This window comes from Schistosoma haematobium, chromosome 2 (genome assembly GCF_000699445.3).
Source record: "Schistosoma haematobium chromosome 2, whole genome shotgun sequence".
Lineage (NCBI taxonomy): Eukaryota > Metazoa > Platyhelminthes > Trematoda > Strigeidida > Schistosomatidae > Schistosoma > Schistosoma haematobium.
The window spans coordinates 28,573,418-28,599,521 of NC_067197.1; the positions used below are offsets into that span (position 1 = coordinate 28,573,418).

Here is a 26,104-nt window from a genome sequence, read left to right on the forward strand (position 1 = left end):
CTGAGTGGTTACCTCTCTATATCTTAAGTTGACTGAAGTTATAGATATGAACCACTGAATCCCGGTGTAGTTCAAAGAATAAGGTACTTCTGAGTTCGACTGTACATGGAGTCGTGGTTACTAGCAGCTAACTACTTCCATACTGGAATAAGATTTCTGTCTAGTGCTTCCTAGTTCCTGTTAGTTCATCATTTGATAGCATTTATGACTATAGACCGTCTGTATTTTAATACGGGTTCGTAATTTCCCGTTGTTGTTTTTCAGGACCGCAGTTAGTCGGTCTCCTTTGCTTCCTATGCATCCTGGACCTTTAGTCACAACTTCTTAGTATATTTGGTTTGTATACAGGAGTCCGATCCAGGACACGTTTCATCGAGACGATACCCTGAGGATTTGTCAGAATTACTGAACTTTAACAGTGGAAAAACCTAAACCATTACTAATACCTCATATTACTATTAGTTAGTCTCTGAGTTATCCCATGGTTGATAATTATAACTGAATTTTGATCAGTCTTTACTACCACATGCGGAACATTCATGGATTGTCTCGATACAGCTATTTTGTCATAAGTTATTTAGAATAGATGTATTGTTACCAGTAAAATATTTTCTAAATAATTGGATAATCCGTCTTCATTAGAAGTAAAAGGTACTGGACTCCGATCTCAGTGTGAGTATTAATAGTGGGATGGTGGTACATTTAGCTGACGAATCCAAAAGGGGACAGGACACGCTTTCTAGACTGCACCGCAAACCACATACTAAATATCCTATAAACATCTGAGAACTGTGGGTTGTCAAACTATTCATAAGTAGTATTCAACAAAAATCTACATGTCAATTCATAACCAGCTAGCTTTGTCCACTTGTTAGCCTACTTGAAAATATTGTGATAACAGTCTAGACATAACATATATGAAATTAAGGCTGACCAATTATAACTATCACATAATATTCGTTTTATGAAAGATGTCTGCTAATGATTTTAGGTTAACTAGATGAAAAACTTCTTCCACATACCAAAGATTCGTTACCACTGAAAAATATTAAATTGACAAGGCAGTACTATGGTAAAACTATATGTATGAGGATTATGAGTGGAAATTACACCACCAATTCAGTAAAATCTTGGGTCAAATCATGTATATCCCGATCCGTAGTCTTACACCTCAAACTGATATTAGCTAAACGACTGTTGAAAACCAGGAACCGATTTCATCCTAGTGTGGAGCTCCCCAACGGTATGCGCTCACGACCTTACTAGGGCTCGAACTCTCAAATATATTACCTAAGAAATGTATAGTATGGGGAATTTGTAAAATTTTCACAGCCATCCATTGCAGGTAACAGGTAGGAGTTGTGCAGTATGGTGAGTTGATTGAAGCTAGACATTGACACTGTTGAATGCCGGCTGAAATGTCTATGATTTAGGCTTTAGCTTATGAGGCTGAAGGTTTAGGGTTCAATTCCAAGATGCGGGGTCGTGGATGGGCATTGGCGAGGGTTCTAATACCAGAGTGAAGTAGCATCCCAGGTTCCCAAAAGTCGTCAAAGTTCGATCAGTTCCCGACCTCAGTATCATAATTGGATACTCAAATATCTGAGCACACGTAATTTACGTTGTAAATCTATCAAAAAGTTTTTGGTTTAGAACATATACGCGCATATATTTTATTTTAAAAACATTTTAGATTCACTCAACAAGTTAATCTAAATAAAAAAGATGCCAATCGCATAACTCTCCAAATTAAACTACATGTATGATATCTATCTATAATCCCTCTATAATAAACGTAATTACCATTCCGATGCTACTCGTGTAACAGTAATATCAACTTTTCATCCGTCAGCACTGTGATCTTATAAATTTTTATCCATTAGTTAAATTTCTCTTCATATGCTTAATACAATATAGATTAACAAATAAAATTAACGTCTACAATCGTTGGAATTTTAGTAATTTTTATTATTTTAGCGGAAATGAAAACTAGTTTTTTAATATCACACTAGAAGTGGCTTTTTTCCACTGTCTATATGATTCACCAACTGACTATTGAAAAAGCAATGAGAAAGACACTTTACTGCGACTATTAATTTTAGCTTTTATATATCTTAGGAAGAAGTTATCCACTGTAGTTAGTATCCTTTGCCATGTTTGTGATCATGTCCATGATGATGGTGGTCATGCCCATGATGATGATGGTGGTGGTCGTGGTCGTCATGATGGTCATGTTCATCATGATCATGCTTATCATGATCTTTACTATCACTGTATTCATATTTATTACCATAATCGTGTTTTTCATATTTCTTATAGTAATCCTTATAATGCTTACCATATTCTTTGGTGTAACCGTATTTCTCATAATCTTTTCCATAACCATACTTGTCATACCCGTACTTGTCGTAACCGTATTTGTCGTTACCATGTTTCTCATGGCCATACTTCTCGTAACCATATTTGTCAGAGCCATACTTGTCGTAACCCTTCTCGTAACCATATTTGTCAGAGCCATACTTGTCGTAACCCTTCTCATAACCATATTTATCAGAGCCATACTTGTCGTAACCCTTCTCGTAACCATATTTATCAGAGCCATACTTGTCGTAACCCTTCTCGTAACCATATTTGTCAGAGCCATACTTGTCGTAACCCTTCTCGTAACCATATTTATCAGAGCCATACTTGTCGTAACCCTTCTCGTAACCATATTTGTCAGAGCCATACTTGTCGTAGCCATATTTGTCGTAACTCTTCTCGTAACCGTATTTATCAGAACCATGCTTTCCGTAAACCTTCTCGTAACCATATTTGTCGTAACCCTTCTCATAATTATTTTTGTCAGAGCCATATTTGTCGTAACTCTTCTCGTAACCATATTTGTCAGAGCCATACTTGTCATAGCCATATTTGTCGTAACCCTTCTCGTAACCATATTTGTCAGAGCCATGCTTGTCGTAAACCTTCTCGTAACCATACTTGTCATAGCCATATTTGTCGTAACCCTTCTCATAACTATTTTTTTCAGAGCCATACTTGTCGTAGACCTCGTAACCATATTTGTCAGAGCCATACTTGTCATAGCCATATTTGTCGTAACCCTTCTCATAACTATTTTCGTCAGAGCCATACTTGTCGTAGACCTTCTCGTAACCATATTTATCAGAGCCATACTTGTCGTAGACCTTCTCGTAACCATATTTATCAGAGCCATACTTGTCGTAGACCTTCTCGTAACCATATTTATCAGAGCCATACTTGTCGTAACCCTTCTCGTAACCATACTTATCAGAGCCATACTTGTCGTAAACCTTCTCGTAACTAGTTTTGTCGGAGCCATACTTGTCGTAGCTTTTCCCATAACCATATTTATCAGAGACATATTTGTCGTAACCTTTCTCATAACCATATTTATCCTTACCATATTTGTCATATCCATGCTTGTCGTAACCCTTTTCATAACTATATTTATCATAACCATACTTGTCATATCCGTATTTCCCATAACTATATTTGTCGTAACTATATTTTTCATATCCATATTTACCATACCCGTACTTGTCATAAGCATATTTATCGTAACTTTTTCCGTGGTTTTTGCCGTAAGCATGTTTATCGTCTCCCTTTTCATGACCATATTTATCATAGATTTTACCGTCAGTGTACTTGCTGGAATCATCGCTCGTGTACTCATTACTGTATATTTTACCATTGGAATATTTATCATAAACATCTACAGAACTTTCCTGACTTTCACCTCCACCATGATGACTGGTAGTTGTGTCAATTCCATTAGTATATCCATTGTGTGCACTATAAACGCTATCCAGTATATAAGTTATTAGTATACTGAATACTAATAAATTCATTTTTCAATCCTGAAAAACAGCAATGCTATGATTACCTAAACAAAGGCATTTACACTGTATATACTTGAGGCTTTATATATAAAAGCTACTTATGAAGTACATTCGTTAAAATTCAATATTTTGCGTAATTTGCGAATAACGCTTTATATTGTTGCAAAGTTCACATTTGTATTGAAAATGTAAAGTGTAATACTGAGTGCATTAAGATTGTCATTTAAATGCTTTTTACTTGGATTATTTCAAACTGTTTGTTTTACACTTTACAGTTATTGATATTCAGGACCGTAACTGACCAATCTCTTTTGTTAGTTTCATCCAGCTGATAAATCCCAAACATAATTGATCACACGTCCTTGATTCTACTGCTAGCCGCTATAGAATTACATACATAATAGAAATTAGATTCACAAATCAGTATTTGTTACTACTATTTTTAACAATTTGAAATTAATCTTCTGACCCTAACCCTTATCTGTTTAACAAATAAGTAAAATATATTAAGAGACAAAAAGCCGATAATATGTTTTAAATAGTGTTTAGGACACCAGTTTCATCTAATTCGGCGTTTGCCAGTTGTATATAATAACGTCTGTGTTAATCTATTCACTGAAACTTTGGCTCTGTACCATTGCTACAAACTGCAGAACGTTAGCCACTAGGCTACTGAGTCATTATAGTCGCCAACTTTTTTGAAAAGTCAGATATTTATTATCAACTGTAAGGTTTTGTATTTCTTCACTATTGATATCCCAGAGTGATCACGCATCATTTAAAAATCATGAATTGCGCCCCTTATAATTAATAATAAAAATCAGATCCGTACAGTAATAAGAATATAGTATCTGTTGAAAAAGCTTGTGACTTTGTATTGTATGTGTAAGCGATAATACGGAAACATTGTAAGTTAATAGTAACAGAAAAAAGGAAAACTATACCACCAAAGGATAAATGACTGCATAATTCATTAAGTAGATTAATTGGTGAGATATATAATGGTAGTAATTAAAAGAGATAGTTTTCATCAATACCTGATGTCCAGTGGAAATCCATAGAAAAACAAATGTCACTGAAAGCTGTTTTGTTTTAGATTGAGACTCGTCAACAGTAGAAAACGATCTCTCCTCATAGACGATTTATAAAATAACAAAGAACTTTGCAGTCCTTCCCTTTGAAGTGGTTTTTCAATCGATGTGAGTTTACAACAAAAAAAATAATCTTCAATTTCAACCATTCCCCATGAAATACTGAAATAAATCTAACTTCAGTAACTCGAAGCTCTGTATGATCACTGTGAGCACCATGGATGTTTTATTCACTTTCAAAAGTCTAATGCAGTTTTTATAAGTGTTGATTTTCCTAGTGACCCATTATCCACTAATGAGATTCCAATGAATTTAGGAAAATATTTCTGAAGAATTAAACCCTGATGACCTCAAATTAAATGTCGCTCATCCTCACCATTTAGTCACTTCTAATGGATTCTATATTCAAATGCGAGAAATATGTTTTTAGATAAAATCACATTATTTGTAACTTGGGTATATGGGGATCCAAAACTATTTCATGAGGGAAGATAATGTTAGCGAATTTAAAGCTGCGTATATTTTTTATTCAGGATCTAAACTTCTAATCTTCAAAAAAGGGGAGGTGTTATATCCAAGTGAAGATTAAATTATAGGTCACTTCTGAGGTCTATTTATGGACAAATATTATACGTATATTCTTATTGTATAACAATTCAGTAACTAGATTATATGTATCTATACTCCTCTTACTACAAGCTTTACTTTGGCCTATAGACTATTACTATACGATTTACTATTCTTAAATTATGCTCAGTTTATTGATTATGGTCTCCCACGATCACAGCCACTTTTTGGCTTGGTCTTGTACGAACGTTACTTCCTATTTAATGGTGTGATGTGGCCTGTTAAGCTTGTATCAATCAGGTATGTTTGAAATAAATGTTTTGCACAGTGGAAGCTAGTATTGGTGTTCTGGACTCAACCGGTAGGGTTGGGAGGAAAAAGGACCAATAAGGACGCTAGGCTGCTCATACCGGTCGATACGTCGTTGGTTTGGCACACTGCTAAATTGCAACAGTCATATTCCGATTGGCGAATAAGTCACGCGATATTTAACCGGGTTTAAAGTCACAACACAACTCTTATTCCACATTGGTTATTCATCAAATTCTTAATGATTATTTTGAAAAATCTATTGAGATTTGCTGCAAAACGTTGTTTTTTTGGTAAAACTTCGACCGTCTAAAAATGAGACATATTTATTACTGTAATTATTTGTAACGGATTATTACTTTTCGTTACACTCACTCACTGGATCTGTACTGATCTCATTATGACAATACATCGGTTTTAGTTGCTCTAGTTTGTAAGAAATAAAGTGATTAGTTAGATCTTGATTTTTTGTAGTGTTCATTCTAAGTAAGCAAGAATGGAATAACCTTGGTATCTCAAAATTCACATATCGTCCCCTAAATTTTTCAAATAATCATTAGTGGAATGTTGGAAATCTCAATGTTATCACTTTTGCTATGTATCTTATTAATGTATAACGTAATGATACCGCCAATTAGAGAACAGTGAATTATCAATCGGACCAATGACGCATAAGACCCGTACGAGCAGTCCAGAGTCCTTGTCGGTCATGCTTCCTCGTAGCCCCACCCGTTAAGTCGCGAACACCAGTCTCAGCCTCTGCGATATGAATCATTTATTTCAAACATACTGGGTTTATATACCAACCAAACAGACTACATCGTACCATAAAATAGTGAACAAACATTTGTACAAGATTTAACCAAAAGTGGCTGTGAATGTGGGAGATAGTTGTTGATAGGCCAGACATAACTCAAGAATGATAAATCGTATAATAATAGTTCATAGGTCAAAATAAGAGGAACATGAATATGAATAGTTTATTTATTTAACAATGATACGATAAAAATATACCTACAGTATTGGTCCATAAATGGATCCCAAAAGTTACCATTCATTATTCTCATCGGGTCATAACACTCAATAACTAAGATGTCCTTTTCTCACAAAGCTAAGAGCAGAATTCAGTAATCATATATATTACTGATATACCTCGATCATCTACCGTGGTTCCGTTACTTATTTCAACTCTACAGTTAGTAGTCTGTGGATAATCATTTATAGCACATGTGCTCGTTTGTTAAAAGATCTAATGCTAGTGAATTCAGTGGTTCCGATCCCATACGAAAAACACTGTATGAAATACCCAATAGTACTTGTTTGACTTATAAATATAACTCCAGGAAATTGTCTTGAAGCCGGTCATTAGTGAGCACATGATGATTATGGTCGGAATGGTGGTTTTGTGGGATTAGTGGTGATTTTAATAGTTGAATTCATGGGTCGAATCCGGGCCGGGTAGAGACAGAATCTACCTCAGACAATAGATGAATGGTTGCACAAAATCATGGATCGATTGAAGTTAGACATTAACACCATTGGATCCCGTCTCAGTGGTCTGGATGTTAGGCGTTCGCGCACGAGACCGAAGGTTCTGGGCTCGAGTCCCTCATGCAGGATCGTGGATGCGCACTATCAAGGAGTCCCGTACTAGGACGAAACGGCCCTTCAGTGGTTCCAGGTTTTCAATGGTGGTCTAGCTTACATAGACTAACGAATTCAATTATTAAATTTACTGCAATCTCCACAAAACCTCGTTTTAATCATAAACATCTTTTTAAGCCAAATACTTAAATTCTTGCTCTTTATTTCCATGATTAATATTCATGACTAAAAAGAATCACCAAAATTGATAAGTTTTGAAGATATTTCTTATTAGGAAGTGATATTACCTATGAACATAGAAAGCTCTGGACAAAACTTTTATCGTGTTTTGTGAATCCTCAGTAATATGCGACCACACCAGGAATAGAGTTCAGTAATCTTTCTTGCTGGGATATCGTTATATTAGGGGCACTGAGATGAAAGTAAATGGCTCGTATTTATTAATATCAGTCTTTTCCCGACAGAGAGCTCTCTGTCAAAATGTTAAAATGGAAAAACTGCCGTAAAGTCCCCCATTGATTCCAATGGTTTTCCAGCTTCTTATCTTAAAATCGAACTAATCGAGTTTGAATTTCACGCAGGACGTCGGTACCCTCAAATTTAAAACATGAATTGTTAATGTGCTCTAATAGGCATAAAATCCAGGCTCATGAATTTCAGTCGATTACACACAACGACCACACTTAAAACATTGTTTTCTACTAAAGTTTAGCATTGTAAATTTATTCATATACGTATTTGAATGTATTTTACTACTTTCGGTGAGAAAATAAAAACTGAGTGAATTATGAGAATTTTTCTATGGTTGAACACAATTAAACAAAGTCGTAGTTTTTCTTAAACTACTTAAAATTTATACGAATTTTTTTACAAAAACTTTAAACTATATGTCTGAAAAATAATAGATTTGGAGTTAACTCAATAAAACACCAATTTTAAAGTGAAGTATCTAAATTAATCACACTATTTCTCAGTCCCGATTAAAATCTGTCGACTATGTCGAATTGTGTCCAAGAGTTTTGATGATTTGAGGAGGAGGAGGAAGGCGATGTAATACGAAATTATGTTCGAAGATACCTGCGACAAGTTATATCAATAAGTTGGAACATAACTTTAGTGTTGGAAAGCTAAATAAGTCAATATAACCTTATGAGTAATGACCCATTTAATATAATGGCAACTGGAAACGTAGCAATTCCTCCTAGAAATATTATGGTAATCCAGCCATAGTATCAACATCTATCAAATTACTTACTCTTAAATCTAATATCGTAGTGAGCAATCCACTAGTTTATTAATACTGAGACTTAGATAAATTGAACTGATTTCCTTTTAAAATACCAATTATATATTTTATGAAGTCTATTTTTCTATTTACCTCTATTTCTTTAATTCTTCGAGATCACTGAATTAACCCATTGTAAGAATGGTAAGTTGTATTTCCTAACTTGACGTTACCTGCTCACTGTAGCATCTAATCACTAATTTGAGAGGCTATTAGTTCAAAAACTGTTTGTTTAGTCAAAAAAGTTCATTTTCGTATAAGTTTCTTTTGTATTTTGTTTTGATTATGACTTATTTTTGAGAGAAAATTATTTTTTTCGTTCTTGAACCGTAAAATTTATTGTTCGGAAAAATCTGTTATATCTAATTGCTAACCGTAATTTCATAATGAAGCCTTAAACCGCCTATTTGAAAGCAGAAGTAATAACATATATTATGCAAGAATTGAATTTATTTAGTTCTAAATTTCTAAAAGTAAACAGGTAGCTAGATTTTGGCACAAACGTCTCTGAAATCCAACTTCCAATAAACCAAGTTTATGGATAAAAAGTATTGCAAACTTAGCTATTTACAATTCCTGTAAGAATTACATTCAAAATCAAGTTGTACAAACCACATAATGACGTAAGATTTTCCTCAGTAAATAAGATCCAAATATGATCAAGCTATGATTGGTAAATTATTCACTTAACCATTGTCAATTATAAAAGATTGTTTTTTTTCTATAACATTTTGATCACCTAAATATTTGTATGAACTACAAGCACCACTATTTAGCTATTGGCAATAAAGTTTGCTGCGCAATTTTGGTCTCCTGTCTCTTTGCATAACTCGACTGATTGGGCGTTAGAAATGAGCGTAATCAGTAGATTAAACCCTTAAGTACAATGAGTCTGTACAAAAGTTTTTTTTAAGAAAGAGAAATAAGTTTTATTGCAAACCTGATTAATCATTTTGCCAACATTTATTCACTCAAGTTCATTTTGATTTTCAGAATGAATGATCAACAGTTCATAACAGAATTATAAAAAGGCAACCATATTATTATATTAAATTATTATATTTAGGATTAAATTATCATTACATTATTATTATATTCATTACTCTATGTTTATGCGTATTCATTGACAACTTTAATCACACTAACATCATCTTCACTTGGATGTTTTACTTTTTTATTAACCTCTTCTTTATTGCCTTCTCTCTTCTTTTCTGATTTACCCATTTTGTTTTTTGGGGCTTTTCTATTTATCCCCTCATCATAATTGGTTTTTCTATCAATATAATTCTTCTCATTGTCAGGTTTTGGTTTATCATTTCGATCATTACTGTATTCCTCTCGACGTTTTTTGTCGCCATTCTTTAATTTCTTTTTTTCATAAACATCATTTAACATTTCTCGAACATTGATCATTGGTTTCTTGTAAACACGTTTAGGATTTTGATATTTTCTATAATTAAATTCATTATAATTTTTATTATCATAATCCGGTTTACTCATATAATCAATAAGTTGATCATAATATTTCAATTTCATTGTTGCAAACTTATCGTTATTCTTGTTTAAAGACCTAATTATGTGATCATCGATATGATAGTGATTATCGATATGATGTTCACTATCGACATGATGTTGATCAATGATATGATGGTGATCATCGATATAATGGAGATTATCCATACGATGTTCACTATCGATATGATGTTGATCAATGATATGATGGTGATCATCGATATTATGAAGATTATCCATACGATGTTCATTATCGATATGATGTTGATCAATGATATGATGGTGATCATCGATATAATGATGATTATCGATATGATGGTGATTATCGATATGATGGTGATCATTGAAATGATAATGATCATCGATATGATGGTGATCATTAGATTTACTTGATTGATAACTTACTTTTCTGTTATTGTTGTGATATTTTCTAAGGTTATCATTAGAATAAACTGTCTTTGATACTTTGTATTGATCATTATATCCAAATTTCTTTAGTTTATGTACATTAGGTTTATACTTGTATGTCGATTCTTTGTGTAAGCGTTTCCTGTTATGTGAATTTGTAACTTCAGGCATCTTGTAATTGTATTTACTATACATAGAATTTGATTTATTTTTCTTAACTGCGTTATAATCTGGCTGGGTATATTTAATATTATCATAAAAGGATGTCTGATAATTGTCATTTTTATAACTTCGATCATCTTTTCGACTGGTAGGTGAAGTTTTATCATTTGTAATTCTGTCATAATAATATAAATCTTCCGCCTGTCGTTCACTTTCCAATATTTCATTATTATGATTATCTCCATAATTCTCATATGATGATAATGATGAACTGTATTCAGTGGGTACCACCGCTTGCGAATTATAATTAGGATAATAGTAGTAATTATATTTATCGTTATACTTACCATAATAAAATGGTATTTTGTAAGGTCTATAAATATGCTCCCCCCACAATACTATGAATGGATAATCCATTGAAGCATAAGCCCCAAATGATACTGGTATAAGTATTTTGCCACTTATTACATTTGACATACATTTTGTATAATCAACAGAAACAAGCAAAATAATGAATATATTGAAAAACGAACAACTTAGTTCCATGTTTACTTTATACATTTCTCTTAATTTTAATGACTTCCTTTTTATAATGAAACAGTGAAATCGAATTCATAATATTTTACTGTATATATATTTATTTTAAAATTATTCAATATTACGCGTCTATTACATCATAATTGTTATAAATACTTATGCACTTTAAATGATGCCTTTTACTCCATCGATTGTTTATGAAATGTACCATTACATGAGAGTATGCTTACACACAAATACAAATATAATGATAATTGAAGTTTACCACCAAAAAGTGCATCATTAGAGGAATCAAACTGACAAGAAAATGTTTATTTCTATTTATTATAATCCTATGAATTAAGGCGTTTAAATTTTTTTTATAAAAGTCACACTTAATTTAAACGAAAGCCTGGGGATTAACATTGAATAACTAACTCTCTCAATAAAAATTTATATTGTAACATGGCACTAACAACTTGCAAAACAATATAGTTTACTTATGAGGTTTGTAAAGTGGTTCGTAGTTTGCATTACGGCTTTCCTAGTTAGACAAACACATATACAAGAACTACTAAACAGCGACTTTGTTGTAGTTTGGCATTTCTTAAAAGTATACTCACACGACCCCACCAGAAATTGAACACAAAACCCTCAATTTTCACGGTTAGCGCGTTAATTTGAGATCATTAATTTATTATCCAATGGTTAATACCACTTGAAGAACTCTATTTTTTCAAATGAGATGGCGATTAAAATCAGGCCTTTAGCAACTAAATTTGTTAAATATATATTTCACACCCTACAAAATATCCCTCATGTTTAATACTTAGAATAAATATTTGAAGAAATACAAATACAGCATCGGGTATTTAGTGATATACTATTAATTTACGTGATGAGTCTTAAGATAGGAGGACCTAAAAACCATAAGGAAAGGTTTATACGTCATAAAATTCTGTCAGGTAATTGATGAGCACTTCCTCATCGTTTGGGCTGAAGCCTCTGATGCATAATAAGTTACTAGAATAACGGGATCACTGTTTTCAATCAAACACTAATGATAGATGTTGTGGATGCGGAGGAATAGACCAATAATTATCATGTTAAGTCCAATGGTGTCCTTGGACTTTAAATGGACATTTCCTATTGGTCGATATCTGTTCATTTGTTGGATATTGTGCAAAATGTTGTTTTCTATTTTATGGTACGATGTGGTATGCTTGATTGGTATATAAACAAAGTATGTTTGAAATATAATGATTCATATCTCCGAGGCTGTGGCTTGTGTTCTGGACTCAACTGGCTGGGTTAGACAGGGAAGCGAGACCAATCGAGACTCTAGGCCGTCCGTACGTGTTTACGTGTCACTGTCCATTGAGTCGATCGCAACATAAAGCCATAACAATAGATTAGACTAAAATCAACAAAAGCTGTGAACGATGCCGTATATAGTTTCTTTTTATGGACTGCAAACATACATATTTAATTTATGGGAAATAATCCATTAAGTAAAACACAGAAACAATATTAACTCCCATTATAGTAAAAGTTAAAAGTATTCTATTGTATAGGAGATCCATACATAATAATATCGTTGTACAAATGCTACTAAACAAGGAAAACACAAAAACATTTCCAAAAATAGCATGACGAATGTATCTCCTTGATAAAAAATTATAGTAATTTATTACTCTGAATCAACGAAGACTACACCGAATAATAATCATCAGATAATTTCGCCAAATGAAACGCCCATCCAAACCACTTTGTTCATGCTTGCTTATCTTATTTTGTGTCGTGTATGGTAAATATGGGCTTGATATATTTCGGTCAGTCATAACCAATGTAGGGTCTGGTGCATCTGTGTGCGTTGTTCCAGTTTATCAGACCACATTGGTAGGAGATAAATTTCAAAAAATATTACAAAGAAGTTGAAGTAATGTAGCAGCAATGATAATGAAACAGACAGCATTGAGAATACGTTTCAAAAAGACAATGATGAAGTGTGTATGAAGAAATACTGTAACTCAAGACCTAGAGGAGGATAATGAACCACCCCGTTTCTGTCACTGTAAATGATTTTGTAGGATGCCACCTGATCACTAGTGTTGGTTATCAAGCGAATACAAGTTAGGTGACCTGCATCTACGTTATTCAGAGAAGCAACCAGTGACTCTATAGACTGTTATTATTTTCCTGGTTTGGTCTACCATAGCTTGCTTCCAATCTATCGATTAACAACATCTGCAGCCGAATCAGAAATGATAACCCTTTAGAGTGGGTTCAGAGAAATGCCGTGCTACAAAAACACCGCCATGTGTTTACAGAAGAATTGGGAGAATGTACGAAAGCCAAGACATTACTAAACATCATCTCTGGAGCTACTCCCTTTTTTCGACCTAAGAGACCTGTGCGTTTTGCTGCCCTTCCTGTTACTTACTTACTTGCTAAATCCTGTTACTCCCAATGGAGCATAGGCCGTCGGCCAGCATTAGCCATCCTACTCTGTCCTGGGCCTTCCTTTCTAGTTCTATTCAATTGTTGTTCATTCTTCTCATGTCTCTCTGCATTTCTCGGCGTAATGTGTTCTTCGGTCTTCCTCTTCTTCTTTAGTCCTAAGGATTCCAAGTGGGAGCTTACCTTGTGACACAGTTGAGTACTTTCCTCAATATGTGTCCTATCCACTTCCAGCGCTTCTTCTTCATTTCTTCCTCTGCTGGAATCTGTTTTTTGCTCCCACAGTAGGTTGTTGCTAATAGTGTCCGGCCAACGGATCCGAAGTATTTGCGTAGACAATTGTTAATAAACACTTATATCTTCTGGATGATGGCTTTCGTAGTTCTTCAGGTTTCCGCCCCATATAGTAGAACTGTCTTGACATTTGCATTGAAAATTCTGACCTTGGTGTTGGTTGACAACTGTTTTGAGTTTCAGATGTTCTTCAGTTGTAGATATGCTGCTCTTGCTTCTCCGATCCGCGCTTTCACATCTGCATCAGACCCACTATGTTCATCTACGAGGTCTAGATCGTCCAGCTGCATCCTAGCTGTCCACTGTATCCCGTGCTTCTCCCCAGATGTTGACGTCTTCATGATCCAGTCGATCACCAAGAGAAAGAGGAAGTGTGAGAGTAAGTAACCTTGCGAGACGCCGGTCTTTACTTCGAACGAGTTTGTCAAACTGTCCTCCATGCACGATTTTGCAGTTTAATCCATTATAGGAATTCTGTATGATATTGACTATCTTCTGAGACACGCCGTAGTGTCGAAGAAGCTTCTATACTGTTGTTCTGTCCACGGTATCAAATGCTTTTTCGTAGTCCATGAAGCTGATGTAGAGTGGTGAATTTTATTTAATTGATTGTTCCACAATGATCCGTAGAGTTGCGATTTGGTCTGTACACGATCTATCCTTACGGAATCCTGCCTGTTGTTCTCGAAGTTGGGCGTCTTCCTGTAGTTGAACATAAATTAGAACGACCTCAAAAAAGGGTGTTATTGAACCTGTAAACTTCTCAGATTGGGCTGTAACAATAGTGGTGATCAAGAAGTCTACTGGAAGTGTTCGTTTGTGTGGACATTACTCCACCGGACTAAATGAAGCTTTAGAGTTTCATCAGTATCCTATATCCCTACCGGAAGATCACTTCGCCAAACTGAACGGTGGTCGATATTTTGCTAAATTGTATTAATCAAACGCATATTTACAAATCCATATATCTGATGAAAGTAAAGATCTCCTAACGATTAACACACACAAGAGTCTGTTCCGATATAACCGACTACCTTTTGGAGTGGAGACGACACCCTCTATTTTCCAGCAAATTATCGATACCATGTTACAAGGTATTCCATGAGCGGCGGCTTATTTAGACAATATCATAATTATGGGAGTAGATAAGGTGAACTTGCAGAGGAAACTGGATCAAGTCCTAGAACGCATAGCCTGATATGGTTTTCGCCTTAGCACAGAAAAGTGTGACTTTTATGTGTAGCAGATACGATATCTCGGTTTCATAATATATAAAAATGGAAGACGACCAGATCCAAAGAAAATTGAAGCTGTGAAAACTATGCCTAGACCTAGGGACATCCCTACCCTACGATCTTTCTTGGGATTGGTCAGGCATTATGGTACCTTCCTCCCTAATCTCCATCGTCTGCGTGCTCCATTAAACCAACTGCTAGAGAAGAATACAAAATGGGATTGGTCGGCAAACTGTCAAGCATCTTTCGAGAAAATCAAGCGACTCCAAACTCCCAATCTATTGCTGGCGCATTATGATCCTTCCCTATCAATAGTGGTTGCATCAGATGCTTTGAACTATGGTATTGGAGCAGTCATCACTCACATTTTCCCTGATGGGTCTGAAACAGCATTGGCCCACACCTTCAAGACCCTGGGAGAGACTTCATGCAGATTTTGCCGGTTCAATTCAAAGTAAAATGTTTCTAATTATTGTGGATGCATTTATGAAGTAGACAGAAATATATAGTATGTCCAATTATACAGCCTCAGAAACAATCCGCAGGTTATCTACTTTGTTCAACTGTTTTGGAGTCCAGAGAATTTAGTGGCTGATAATGGCTTACAATTCGTTGCAGAATCATTCAAGTATTTTTGTTGCATAAATGGAATAACACATCTACGTTCTCCGCCCTCTCATCCCCATTCGAATGGACAAGCAGAACGTTTTGTCGGCACCTATAAACGAGTATTACTGAAAGGAGAAGGCGAGGGGACAACTAGACAGGTAATCACAAAATCTTTAACGGTCTACAGAACTATTCCGAACCCAACTGTCCTAGACGGAAAGCTCCCTGTCGAAGCCATATTTGGAAGATGTATTCGAACTATTTTCAACACCATGTTGCCAACCAAAATAGTAGATGGGCATAGACCAAATCTTAATATCCGAAGTTTTAACGTTGGAGATAAAGTGTTCGTTAAGTCTTACCTCGGAAAAAATCGATGGAAACCGGGAAAATCGTATAAATATTGGGAAACCTTTTTCTACAGAGTCCGAGGGACTTGTAGCACATGTATCAGACACACAAACCAAATCCTTAAAGATAAAGGAATGATGCACACTCGAGATGATCAGCTGAATCTTGCACTCAAGTTAATCTCAGATGCATCAACGATACAGACGCCCAAGGATATTGAAAAGAAAACTTAGATCGGAGAGAGCGAAAAAATGGAACGCCGTCGCAAATTAGTCGTCAGGCCACAAGTGGACGCAAGGAAGAGACCTTAGCCTGGGGAGGTGTTAGGACGGCTTCTAAGAACTACGACGGAGCCTCCAAAAGCCCTAAAGGAGCCTAAGGGTTTCAATCCAGTCAGAGCGTGATGGAGCTTTCTAGAATATCAACGTGGCATGCTACTATTGAACAATAGCATAACATTTCTCTGCGGATTGGCTGAACTATAATGCTGATATAACAAACGCTAATATCTGTAAGTATACATGATTTTCCTGCGCATTTTGATTCTTACCCAACAAACACTTCTACAGTCTTGTCTTTTGATTTGAAACTGTGGTGCTTCTTTACGTTTGAGTGCCGTAGGTGTACACCGTATTCTGCGTTAATCAAGCAGCGAACTTAACACTAAACATAGACTGTCGAGAGAGGCGGTGGTTATGCTGTAGTGGCTGTGCTTCGATAATTAATCACCCTCGAACCGTTATCGTATAATCTCCAACGATGCTTGAAATCAGAAGGCAAAAAGAAGCAGCTACTACAGTTTATTTAGTAGATAATTCGGACCAGACAGCAGAGAGGCAAAATGAATGAGCAAGCGAACTACGATTGTAGCAGTAGGAAGTAGTAGTAGTAGTAAATGGATGCAAATGTACACGTATATATATGTATAGGAAAATGGATGAGTCAGCGAATAGACTAAGCAGTTAATAATGAAGCTAGCAGAATGAATACATGCGTAGGCGCTAAACAATGTTCAAGCATATGTATTTCATACAAGCATAATAATAAAGATAGTACAACAAGTTGTTATATCATGGATGACTTTGTCCATTAAATAGGTCAACAAAAGACCTTGGCTGAACTAAACTCAACTGCACGTGAGTCGCCATAATGCATATTCAATACTATCCTCAAACCACCTCAGTAGATAAAAATTCACAGCCTTATCAATCAATCTCCCATAGTAGTATGCTCTATAAAACCTCAAAATCGCTTACCTTAGTCGTCCCATGATACGTGAGCAGTGTTCCGAAGTCACCTATGATTAAAACACCTACAGCCGCCACATATCTTTTACATTCATAGACTGTTTCACAGATATTGAGCAACACAAAGTGAACCGCTGATCAATTTACTTACTATTTCTATGATTGGACGGTGTCTAAACTTGCGAAATATAGATAGGATATGTACGTATTAAAACCGCATTACCCGACAGGAAGTGATTTCCTGAATCCCAAACTGTTGGAACTCAGAGTCACAAACTCTCGGCCTTTTTGATCAAACAATCTCCATGGTCAGCTGTAATTAGTGTGATGGTCAGTAACGATGGGATATTTCAAGGATTCTGTGTCAGTCACCGATCGGTCCTACTGAAGCCTATGATAAGCTTTTAAAGACAAATACTTTGGAAAAGATAGGTATCAATTGAGTGGTTTTCCTCCTTAATGTGTATTCAAGAGACTAACCGAAAACCCATTGTAATAATCTGTTAGTCCGATTATCAGACTGAACTTTTAGCTTATTTGATAAAGTAAATGTAATGCTTGTATTATTACAACGTAAAGTAATCACTACTTATCGGTCCAGGTAATTCCTGAAACAGGGAAACAAACAGTGTACACTCTTTCGACAACGTATGGATTCATTTATAACAAGATCGCTTAGTGACCGGCAACCAAACTTTGAACAAACACTAACTAGATATCGAATAACCACAAATTTCTTGACGTTGTAACATTAATCTACATCGATAATTAGATTAACGAACATGTCGTAAGAAGTTTTACTTCACGTACAATTTAAATGCTCGAGATGAACTCAGTAAATATATACTGTGGTAGTTTCACTGCTATTGGTGATACTATACCGCTTCGAAACAGTGCAATTCTATCAATCCACCTCTCTAGAAACTGATATTTTACTGCTTGATAAGACATTGGTTCGACTCATTAAGATTATTGTAAATTCCTAAGACTTACTAGAATAGTCAACTAAATTATTCAAGTCTTTGATCGTTCTTAGTTTTTTATTTCTCTGTTCAGTAGTTAGAAATAAAGACTGGATTGCACTATTCGTCGTTGAGATGGACGTATACCTCTAAAAATCAATGGATATGAAAATATCGCAAAGTAGCAAATTCTCTACGGTTACAGATTCATTCTACTATGAGTACGAATATCAGTAGTATCTAGGTTTAGGAATACTCGTCTCCAAAGGTTCGAAATTGATTAAACCCGTCAAACCTTCAGAGTAGTATTTATATTAGCTTTATACTTATTAACATTATATGAGAGATAGACCTACAGCAATTGAGATGATAACCATGGGCAGAACCGAAGGACTCAGTTATCATCAAAAGAACAATACTCTATCTCTGTTCATCAGTCTCAAATCATTTGATTACGTAACCACTTATGGAAATATTTCATCAAAGAAAATTACAGAGCTTATACTCTAAATGGTTTCACTAAATTATGAATGAATACATGATACAAGAAACCATCACTGATCAATTTGCCTGCGTCATCAATTTCGAATTCACTGACGTAAAACAATGATATCCTTCCGGAAATTAGGAAAACTAACTACTCATCCAACAATTCATTTATTATTTAAGTAGGTACGTATAACGCTCGTCAAAATGTCTAATCGTCACCCAGTAGATGAGTGTTCTTTATGTACAAGTGTCAAAGCCCGTATTATTTTATCCATAATGAGTTAGTGGGTGTCATTGCCCTCTCAAAAACGTGATCGTTGAATATTTGTATTCATATACTACTGTTACATTTACAAAACCAATATTCACATAATCTACAATCATATTCCTTATGAATTACGAAGCAGTTTGATGAAACTGTTGGTAATTTCTATTCTCTCACCTAAATTCATAAAATCTTACACACATAAATTAACTGCTTCTACATATCTGAACTGTTGTATAGGACAATAATATTAACACTTTCACTAACTTGAGCTTATACATTGTTCTTAGTATTGACAGTAATTTTTAAAAAATCGTTAAGTTGTTTACCCAAACGACCCTTAATCAGTAATCTACGAGTTTAAAATCGTCAACACCCACTTCATGTTAAGCATTCAGTTAATATAGTTACTCCATGCACAAACACTGGCTTAAAATTGGGCACATAAACTTGTACCAGATAAACGAGTCAATGTTGACTGAAATTCTGTTACACAATATCAAGATAATCTACGTGACTAACATAAGACTTACAAACGAAAAACTATACTAATTAGTAAGAAGCCATCACTTGTAGTTAAATTATACGTAAAACCAGATAATCATTAAATATGTTAGTTTTAGAAGTATATTACTTCCGTCAAAAGAGAAACTTCATACATAAAGTAAAAACCCTAAAGGAATATAACACCTAGTTTTCAAATAATATTCTGATCTAAAAACTTTTCTAATTGCAAAACACCTCGAGAATTCAGCCTAATACCATTAGGCACTGAACATTTCTTCAAGAGATATACTTCGTAAGCGCTAACTGGTAATTGGTCCTAATATCTCAGACTATTATATACTTTTCACGCCTGATAGAGGTACAAAGACGTTCGTGGATAAGTACTCAAAAGTTGATAAGGTTCCTGCTTTTTATTCGACAACTAATCGTGATCACTTTGTAGTAACTTACAAATATGACAGCTATACATTAACACTGAACGCGTGGTGAAAAATACAATAGGTACACAAGTCAAAATGATTATAAGTCGTCTTTACACACATCAATAATCAAACTTCTCGGAGTTTATTTTTTAAGTGAGTGGGTATTATTAAATCTTATCATTATATGAAGCCACTTACTGAATAAATAAAAACTTCCTAACCAAAAAAATACTTTTAAAAAGATTGTACATAAATCATATGAGTTATTGGTCCCATATCATGATTGTCTTAATATCTGCAGAGTGGAACAATTCTCGTCCAAGAGCATATAAATATGATGGGGCATGAGTGCCAAGATTTGTCAAAAATAAACTGACAAGACCCGAAGGTATAATTTCCCATTTTGGAACCCAAACAACCGGACCTTCGCTAGGTTGATGATAAACTAACCCTTCGTTAATTAGTTTAGGCTCATTTGGCGGTAAAATAACTGATGGGCTATCCAGCCAATCTGGCGAACTATCACTGGGATTAGCAGTAGGCTGTACAGAGAATGATGGTGTTGATCGAGAAGAGTGCTTGAATGGAATAGGAGAGAGTTTGTGATGCAGCAAACAAACGTAGATCTGAAAATTAAAAAAGGGTGCCTTTTAATTAAATGCACATGAATATTGACCTATCTTATCTTCAAAACAAATTTTGCAAACCAAACTCCCCCTACAATGATCATATTCTCCAGTTTGGTTTATTAAGCTATGAAACCAGTAAAGACGTTTAGTCTAAGCAGTGATTCACCATAGTGAATAATACTTTATTTCAGTTAGTCCATACATTTGAAATTTACAACAGTTAGCAATGAAAGATGTAACATCACATTTCACGGACATCATATTAAGCAGTGAAGATGCAATAGACGATATTGACTAAATTTACATCAGAAATATTCATGTGTAAATACGAGTACGAAAATATTCATCAACTCTGTATATACTAATACATCAAAACATTTGAGTGAAACGCCTATTCACACTTCTTAAAAGATTAACAGGCGTTAGTTAAGCAATAATTATATAATCCCTATGTTAAGTATTACCATTACATTAAAACACATGTCCCTCATCACGGCTCTATACCAATACATAAGTTTTGTAATCAAAAATTAATCAATACCGAATAAATGGCGGTTAGTCAATTCGACAATGTTTTCTGTGAACTAGTAACCAGATAGAAACCCGACAAATGTAAAACTAAATCGGAAAGCACAATCACATAATCGGTTGATCATAGCGATTCATTAGGTAAAAATAAAACAATCGAACATAAACATTTAATGTTATTCGTAAAACTAATAATATAGAATTCCTAAAACGGGTACAACGAAAACTAAGTAACCAGATTATTAAGTTAGATAGATCACGTAAAATTCAGTAAAATAGAATTGAAACTTCTGAAAAACTAGCAACTACAGAGAAGGCCATGGTAAATTAAGAGGATGAACAAAACTTTTCTGTGCACAAAGATTAAAATTTATTGATGTACGTACCTATTTCTGCTGCTGAATGTAAAAGATGGAGTCTGGAAATATATGGACTAAATTTGCGGCAGAGTGCAACACAGTGCATATGGAAGTTATCAAATATGGCTCAGAAAAGAAGTCAATGGCGACCCTGCTGTAACTTTTCTTTACTCTCTTTATAAAAGTGAATGTAACTTCTTTTACTAAAACAATTCTTTTCCACTGAATGTTTCCCAAATGAACTGCTTCTTCCACTATTGATATAATTATATTATTGTTATATCACACTTACACACCAATTCCTATTGATTTTTGTTCTTCCTTTTCATTATCCTAGCTTTATTTTATACCTTCACAACCTCATTTGTATTGTAAGGTGCATATATATTTGGTGCCCTCTTGTACCAATGTTTATATGTTCAAGTAAATATAAATCTTGTTGTTCTCTTTCCTCCTTTGGTTAACTAAGAGAGCCGATGTTCAGAACTACTAGTTCTATAAATAACATTAAATATTTGTACTTAATTGCCTTATTCTTATTGTCACTCAATGAATTGCTATAATAAAATGATTATATGATAGTGTTTTATTGTAAATCTTCAACAAAGTACTAATTAAAGAGACAATCATTATGCTCAAAGCAAACATATCATCAGACAAACGCCATGAAAGAAAATAAAAACGAATAATTACAATTGTAGAATGAATAGGAGTTGGAAATATCAAGTATGATGAATGGTATTTATCGAAATAACATAATGTGATTTAATGTAAGCAAACGTAAATTCCAACCAATGTCGTAAAACTTGAATAAAGCACTCAGCCGAGTGACATGGATCTTCGTATTTATTAGTCTTGACGGTATTGAGATAACCAACAGCTAAATACCATCATGAATAAACCTAAACGGCTGTAAGCAGGAAGCGTAAATGGTCACAATCGACAATATGTTAAATATTGCATAATGTAATCCATTTACAAAGTGTAGATTCGTGTGCTCAACTGTGAGCCACAATTAACATGTGAGGGCTAGTCTTACTAAGAGCCAGCTTGAACCGAAGTAAGTGAGGTGATACGCGAATCTGCGACCTAGTAGTTAAAAGTTGGTCCTAACCATAGTACCTATATGTAGCTTACCGGAATCGAAAAACTTTTGGCTGCAAGCATAACGCCATAAGTCCCCACCCTAGCTTTTAACGTTCCATCAGGATACACAGCCTGGCAGCTAACAATTACCTAGAAGATTATTATGGCCCACAAATCTTACTTTGTTTATTCGCGACATCAAGCCGAAAACATGGCTATCAGGGACCAGAATGACATCGACACCATCCTTTGATAGTTCTTCAGCTATTTTATGTCCCTTTTAAAATTAAACAAACTGATCTACTAATTACCAAGTTGTCAGGATAACATTCACAGACTATAACTTTGAAATTTCTTCCTCTTTTCGCTGCGTGCTAAAAAAATGATATCAAGAATGTAGCACATACACGAAGAAAATGGTGTACTGCCTTGGAATACCCTGAAGTCATGATGAGTTCATCGGAATGGATAAAATCCAGAGATAAGTCACCCAAACTTGTTAGACAAGATTTTACCTCAAGTGCCAAATCATCCAGTGTACTAACGATAGGCTCTAAAATATCATTACGAGAAACTGTTTCATAAGCTTCATTTCCTACAGCAAAAAGGCGGTTCTACAAAAAGGTCAGGCATATATCAACAAACTGTTAAATTCTCCTCAAAGTCTGCATTTTCTCCCATTTGGAACCTATATAACAAAGATATATAAACCAGGAAAACACATACTTGAGTGCCTCCTCACGAAAAGCTTTTAGAACCCTCAAAGTTGTATTGAGGACTACGGTGTTGTCATCTGAGTATTTGCAGAGATCATGTAACTTTCTTATGATCAAATCAATCAAACTTCTACCATACTGTTAGAATTAAGAAAATTACTTTAGATCACACCAATCTCCTGATTCGACAATGTGTTTTAAAACGTTGATCGTTGAAAGTGATGTTTTAACTGACGAATTTCTAAAAAATGGATAAAATAATGTGAAACGAACTACCGATTAATCGACGATATTTGGAGCATTTAGGGAGTCTTTAGGTATTTTGTTGATGACAGTGAACAATATACAAAAAAAATCCACGACCTATGAAACAAAAAAAAGTCACCATCATATATTATAACATATCGAGCGAACTGTAACAACCAGTTTTATACTATCAAAACAGCAACATTTTTGTCATGCTACGTATCTGCTCATTGTTATTCACATGCTAAAATCTTGCTGTATTACGACGAATATCATTATTCGAAATTAAAATTATTATTGCAGGTGTCCTTATTTCCCCTATGATTAATTAGAAGCTTTTAAGATGAGGATAAAGTTATATTAACATAGATCCGGATAAGTCTGATATCTACAAGTGTGATAATTATTACCATTTGAAAAATGTGCGTATATGTGGTTGAAATCAATCCACAGGGATACTTTTCTTAGTCTTTTAACTGGCTAGACTCTTCATGGATTATAAATAGAGACCCAGAGAGCTAACATAATATAAGCATAAACTGAAGGTTTTACATCTCACAGCAGAGTAGACGTTCAGCAGAACTGACGATAATAAACAAACTGAAAAAAGCATTTGTCTTGGGAGAGCGAAACGACAGGGTTATAGTTTTTGAGAAATAAATACCATAGCTTTATAGGGTAAGACTGCTCGATACAATTTTAGTGAGCTGTCTCGATCTCCCGACTTTGAGAATTGTTTTCGAGAAGCTCCACTAGAAAATTCCGTAGAGATGAGACATAAAAATACCAGACTTCTCGTGGTTTGGGGCTTTTCCGCGAAATAACCTTAAATTTTGCGGAAATTCATTTACGTTCTTCCATAAAACCCCAAGAATTTCCCGTTTTTAAGAAAACATGCGAGCTTAATTGAGATACCCAATGTCTACAATGCATAAATTTTTTTCTTGTTTCTCAGTTAATTTTACAAACGTCGCTTAGTTCTAAAACAATTACGCCATTGCCACCAATATCAACATGTCTGTTGTCGTACACAAACACACACAGGTTGTATAAACGTCTTCTGTGGGAGTAAGTGGGCGATTACTAGAAGACAGTATAGTACGAAAACGCAACCACAGTTTATTAACTTTATCGAAGTAGTCTTATCTTGCCAGAATTTGCAACAACAAACGCGATACATAAGCCTGTTACGTAAGCACTAGTGCTTTTGTGGAAAAAGCAGAATAAAAAGAGCCGATTTACATGGTTTGTTATGCCTTTAAAAACAGTGAACATAAAGGGGTAGTACCGTAGAGTTACTCAGGCTAACATAAATTGGGAAAAGTTAATTAAGGATCCATCACCAACATATATAGAATCAAGACGTTACGATTCCCACAAAATAGCAACAGAAATCATTCAGATTAAGATAGAAGCAATTCTAATGAGAATTTAAACATAGTTCGAAATGATGGGGAATGACGTAAAGTACGGAATAACACCCTACCCTGAGACAGACAGGTAGTAAACGACCTAACGAATAGACCCAAGGTCTTTGTTCAGTTTGAGCGCGGGCAAAACTTTAACTTGATTTATGAACTAGTTTATCACATTTTCTTGATAAGTATCACTTATATAAGAGCATTACCGTATGTGAGAAAAGTTATAATACAACTGACAGCAAAAAGTAGTAAAGTTACAGTATAACAGTTGTTTTATTAAAGATAATTACCTCATATGTTGGATTGTTCATTAAATAACGAACAATCCAGTTATAAAGTTAAATAAAAAGATAAGGTTCATATATTAAGTCAAACTAGTGTTGTGAGTGGGTATTATAACCCCTCAGAGTTTACATCATCAAATGACATCAGCTAAAAGGCGAAATATAGGATTAGATAGTAGACTTTGGATTTTAGTTGTTAAGATTAGGACTTAAATATAATGCTCGGCTACCTTCCCGTTATTTTGGCTAAAAACTTGGGAACCCTTATGTTGAGATTAAGATTCAGGAATTAGGGTAACAGAGTACAACTAAGTTGTACGAGAACCCTTGACTATGCTCTCAACCACAAATACTTAAACATATTTGTTTCAATCAGTTTCAGTGTGGAAACTTGTGGTATTTGTACGAACTAATGATTCATTTGTACTTGATCACCTGCTTATTACTAATTCCAAATACAATACGTTTGTTCATGTTCATCTAGTTTTGTCTGGCTTATATTGCACTGTTTCGGGAATTCCTAGCTAGCACATTAATTATAATACTTCTAATCATCATAAAAGAACAGGACACTAGGTGAACTGTGTTGGTGCTGGCAATGGTGGTCTCAAAGCTGAGCTAACTTTCTTTCAAAAGTATCGGCAGATGGAGCCTCATTCGTGTATCAGGGTAATGA

General features: G+C 34.7%; 3 protein-coding genes across 5 annotated transcripts; all 3 read right to left on the reverse strand.

Annotated features, from left to right (window-relative positions):
- Positions 1-1,940: 1,940 nt before the first annotated feature.
- MS3_00006643 (uncharacterized protein) lies at positions 1,941-4,560 on the reverse strand. The gene is made up of 2 exons (XM_051214843.1): positions 3,051-4,560; positions 1,941-2,573 (listed from the first exon to the last, which is right to left on the reverse strand). The coding sequence occupies exons 1-2, from the start codon at positions 3,870-3,872 to the stop codon at positions 2,139-2,141; spliced, it is 1,257 nt and encodes a 418-aa protein (XP_051068030.1). The 5' UTR covers positions 3,873-4,560; the 3' UTR covers positions 1,941-2,138.
- Positions 4,561-9,830: 5,270 nt separating this feature from the next.
- MS3_00006644 (uncharacterized protein) lies at positions 9,831-11,595 on the reverse strand (the record flags this gene model as incomplete). The annotated part of the gene is made up of 1 exon (XM_035731979.2): positions 9,831-11,595. The coding sequence occupies exon 1, from the start codon at positions 11,361-11,363 to the stop codon at positions 9,831-9,833; it is 1,533 nt and encodes a 510-aa protein (XP_035589450.2). The 5' UTR covers positions 11,364-11,595.
- A 2,903-nt stretch (positions 11,596-14,498) lies between these two features.
- EIF2B2_1 (Translation initiation factor eIF-2B subunit beta) lies at positions 14,499-25,276 on the reverse strand. 3 transcript variants are annotated; one of them, XM_051214845.1, is made up of 10 exons: positions 25,210-25,276; positions 23,754-23,840; positions 23,638-23,718; positions 23,488-23,607; positions 23,407-23,449; positions 23,169-23,375; positions 23,073-23,135; positions 22,943-23,038; positions 22,813-22,911; positions 14,499-20,785 (listed from the first exon to the last, which is right to left on the reverse strand). In XM_051214845.1, exons 2-10 carry the CDS (start codon positions 23,777-23,779, stop codon positions 20,423-20,425), a joined length of 1,098 nt encoding a protein of 365 aa, XP_051068032.1. In that variant the 5' UTR covers positions 23,780-23,840; positions 25,210-25,276; the 3' UTR covers positions 14,499-20,422. The 3 variants fall into 3 exon arrangements, with proteins under 3 accessions (XP_051068032.1, XP_051068031.1, XP_051068033.1); XM_051214844.1 differs by having other exon boundaries at positions 14,499-22,764; positions 22,813-22,900; positions 23,754-25,276; XM_051214846.1 differs by having other exon boundaries at positions 20,129-20,785; positions 22,943-23,449; positions 23,488-23,840.
- Between the last annotated feature and the right edge of the window lie 828 nt (positions 25,277-26,104).